The following is a 2,897-nucleotide window of genomic DNA, read 5'->3' as shown; positions in this document are numbered from 1 at the left end:
GGCCTCGCATCCCCCATGGATGCATACGCTCGAGGGCTCCAAAGGATGCTGGCGCCATCCCCCCTCTCATCTGAATTTGTCTGAATGGCGAGCTACACTCCTGCCACTCTCCATGAACTCCTGGATGACGAGGGTGAGAGCGACGGCTCTAGCATCGGGGACGCGGCACCTCACCACCGTCCGTCCTAGGAGTGCGCTATGGTGGACGCTTTGGGACAGCTGCCGGTGGTTGTGGAATCCACATAGACTGACACCCCTTCAGACCCACGTGTGGGGGCCCTCACATCTGCGTGAGCGCACGTCGAGGAATTACGACAACGGTGGGAGAACCAGCCGCCGCCTATGCCGACGCATTCAGTACAGCACGCCATGCCCCATGCGCATGACCTGGTGGGTGGCGCCCGAGGTCGCGCCCGTCAGGTCCAACACGACATCATGAACGAGGGGAACAATCTCCCATAGTTCGCTCAGGCCGGCTAGAACATCACTGCTACAGCAATGCTTCTACGTGGCGTCCCTGAGCCTGTCGACTCCTAGGAGTGGGTAGTCTACCAGAACCTCCAGGTTCTGGTGGAAGCCACCGCTGTTCAACAGGCGGAAAGCTCCACATCGTGACTCCGACACGCGCCCTTTCTCCCCACTAGGGGAATGGGGATGCACCAGACGGATCGCTCCATCCGCTCACCACTACAACTACCAGGTGTGGCCTGGGGGGTGGCAGCCGCACCACGGTCTGACCTGATGCCTACTCCACACCGACCGCCAGCGCACGAGCGGCTCGGTCCGCACTAGGATGCTCGCAGCATCGTCAGCAACCGGCATCAGACCTGGCACGATGGTGATGTCCACCGGGCGGCAGTAAGAGCAGGCGACACGGATCCCGACCAAACCATCAAGGGGAGCGATGAAACGCACCCCAGGTGTGGTCGCTGACTGGATGACCAGAGTCCCAGCCCTAAGGGCCCAGGACCGCGGGCCTTTGACCGACGTATTAGGAGAGCGCCATTCCCACAGCGCTTCTGACTACCCACCAACATCACCAAGTACACCGGGGAGACAAACACCGGCATTTGGCTCAAAGATTTCCAGCTTGCCTACCGAGCCGGAGGGGTGGATGATGACTTTTTCATCATTCAGTATCTCCCCATCTATGTGGGGGAACATGTTTGGGCATGGCTTGAATTCCTTCCACACGATAGCATCCATGACTAGGCGGACCTCAAGAGGGCCTTCGTCAGAAATTTCCAGGGGATGTATGTCCACCCTGGGAACTCCTAGGACCTCAAGAGTTGCCAGCAGGAGCCCAGTGAGTCCCTGCAGGACTACATCTATAGGTTTCTCCCAACGATGCAACTCCCTCCCTGATGTCGTCGATGCGGACGTCATCATCGCGTTCCTCTCCGGGACAAGCTGCGAGTCCCTAATCCACAAGCTTGGATGCCTGAAGCCCCGTACCACCCGCGACCTGCTCGACGTCACCACTAACCATGCCTCTAGCAAGGAATCAGTCGGAGCAGTCTTCAACGAAGGCCGGGCCAAAGGCAAGGCCAAGTGCACAGACCAAGACAAGGGCCCCTCCACACAGAGGGGCAAGAAAAACAAAAAAGATCGGTGCCGATCGGACAGCACCGCGTTGATCGCCATGGCGGATTGCATGTCCAAGCAGCCCCAACAGGGACTACCTAACCACTTCAATGAACTCATGGACAGTCTGTGTACCAACCACGCCTACCCCATCAAACACCTCTACAAGGAGTGCGAGCTCCTCAAACATTTCCTATGATAGGTCGGTGGGCCGAAAGAAGGGGACGGCAAAGAGGTGGTAGCCAAGAAAGGAGGCACGATGGGCAAGGATGGTTTCCCCAACACTAACGAATGCATCATGATCTTTGGCGGATCCGAGGCCATCTGGTCAAAGCGCTAGCAAAAGGTTCGCTATAGAGAGGCACGCGCTGCCGAGACGGTCATTCCCTCCTTCCTCAGCTGGTCAGAATCTCTGATCACCTTTGATCAGAGGGACCATCCATCCCATGTCGCAAGACCGGGACGCTACCCGCTTGTCGTTGACCCCATCATCCGCAAGAAGCACCTCACTAAGGTGCTGATGGATGGAGGTAGCGGCCTCAACATCCTATACGTCGACACCCTCAACGCCATGCGCATCCCCCAATCAGAGCTCCACCTAGCGGGCTCCCCCTTCCATGGGGTAATCCCAGGAGCGTAGGCATACCCACTCGGACAGATCGACCTGCCCGTCATGTTTGGCAACCGGGCCAACTTCCAATCGGAGGTCCTCACCTTCGAGGTGGTGGACTTTCTAGGGTCCTACCACACCATCTTGGGGCGGCCATGCTATGCAAAATTCATGGCAATCCCCAACTACACCTACCTCAAGCTAAAGATGCGAAGACCAAACGGCATCATCACTGTGAGCAGCGCCTTTTCACACGCCTTCACGTGCGACCGTGAGCACTACGAGCTCGCCACTACGGTCGTCAACTCGTTCGAGCTCCCACGGCTCAGGGAATCATCGGCCCCAGCAGTCCTAGACTGCAACAAACCAACCTCCTCGATGACCTTCCATCCGCTCAAGGAAACCAAGGTGGTGGGAATCGACCCCACCGACCCAGCCAAGACGGTTCGGATCAGGACCCAACTCCTGGCCAAATAGGAATGCGAGCTCGTCGACTTCCTGTGCGACAATCACGACGTCTTCACATGGCAGCCTTCTGACATGTTGGGCATACCGTGGGAGGTTGCCGAGCATGCACTACGCCTCATCCTAGGCTCGAAGCCCGCCAAGCAGTGCCTGCGTCGCTTCGAAGATGAAAGGCATAGGGCCATAGGCGAAGAGATCGCCAAACTCCTGGCAGCCAGATTCATCAGAGAGGTATTCC

At 57.9% G+C, this 2,897-nt stretch overlaps 1 protein-coding gene across 1 annotated transcript; it reads left to right on the top strand.

Moving 5' to 3' along the window:
* Nucleotides 1-2,257: 2,257 nt before the first annotated feature.
* On the top strand, nucleotides 2,258-2,671 carry LOC136465856 (uncharacterized). The gene has a single exon (XM_066464430.1). The coding sequence runs from the start codon at nucleotides 2,258-2,260 to the stop codon at nucleotides 2,669-2,671; it is 414 nt and encodes a 137-aa protein (XP_066320527.1).
* Nucleotides 2,672-2,897: the final 226 nt, after the last annotated feature.

Source organism: Miscanthus floridulus, chromosome 7 (assembly GCF_019320115.1).
Source record: "Miscanthus floridulus cultivar M001 chromosome 7, ASM1932011v1, whole genome shotgun sequence".
NCBI classification, from domain to species: Eukaryota; Viridiplantae; Streptophyta; class Magnoliopsida; order Poales; family Poaceae; genus Miscanthus; species Miscanthus floridulus.
This window is presented reverse-complemented; position numbering and strand designations above follow the sequence as displayed.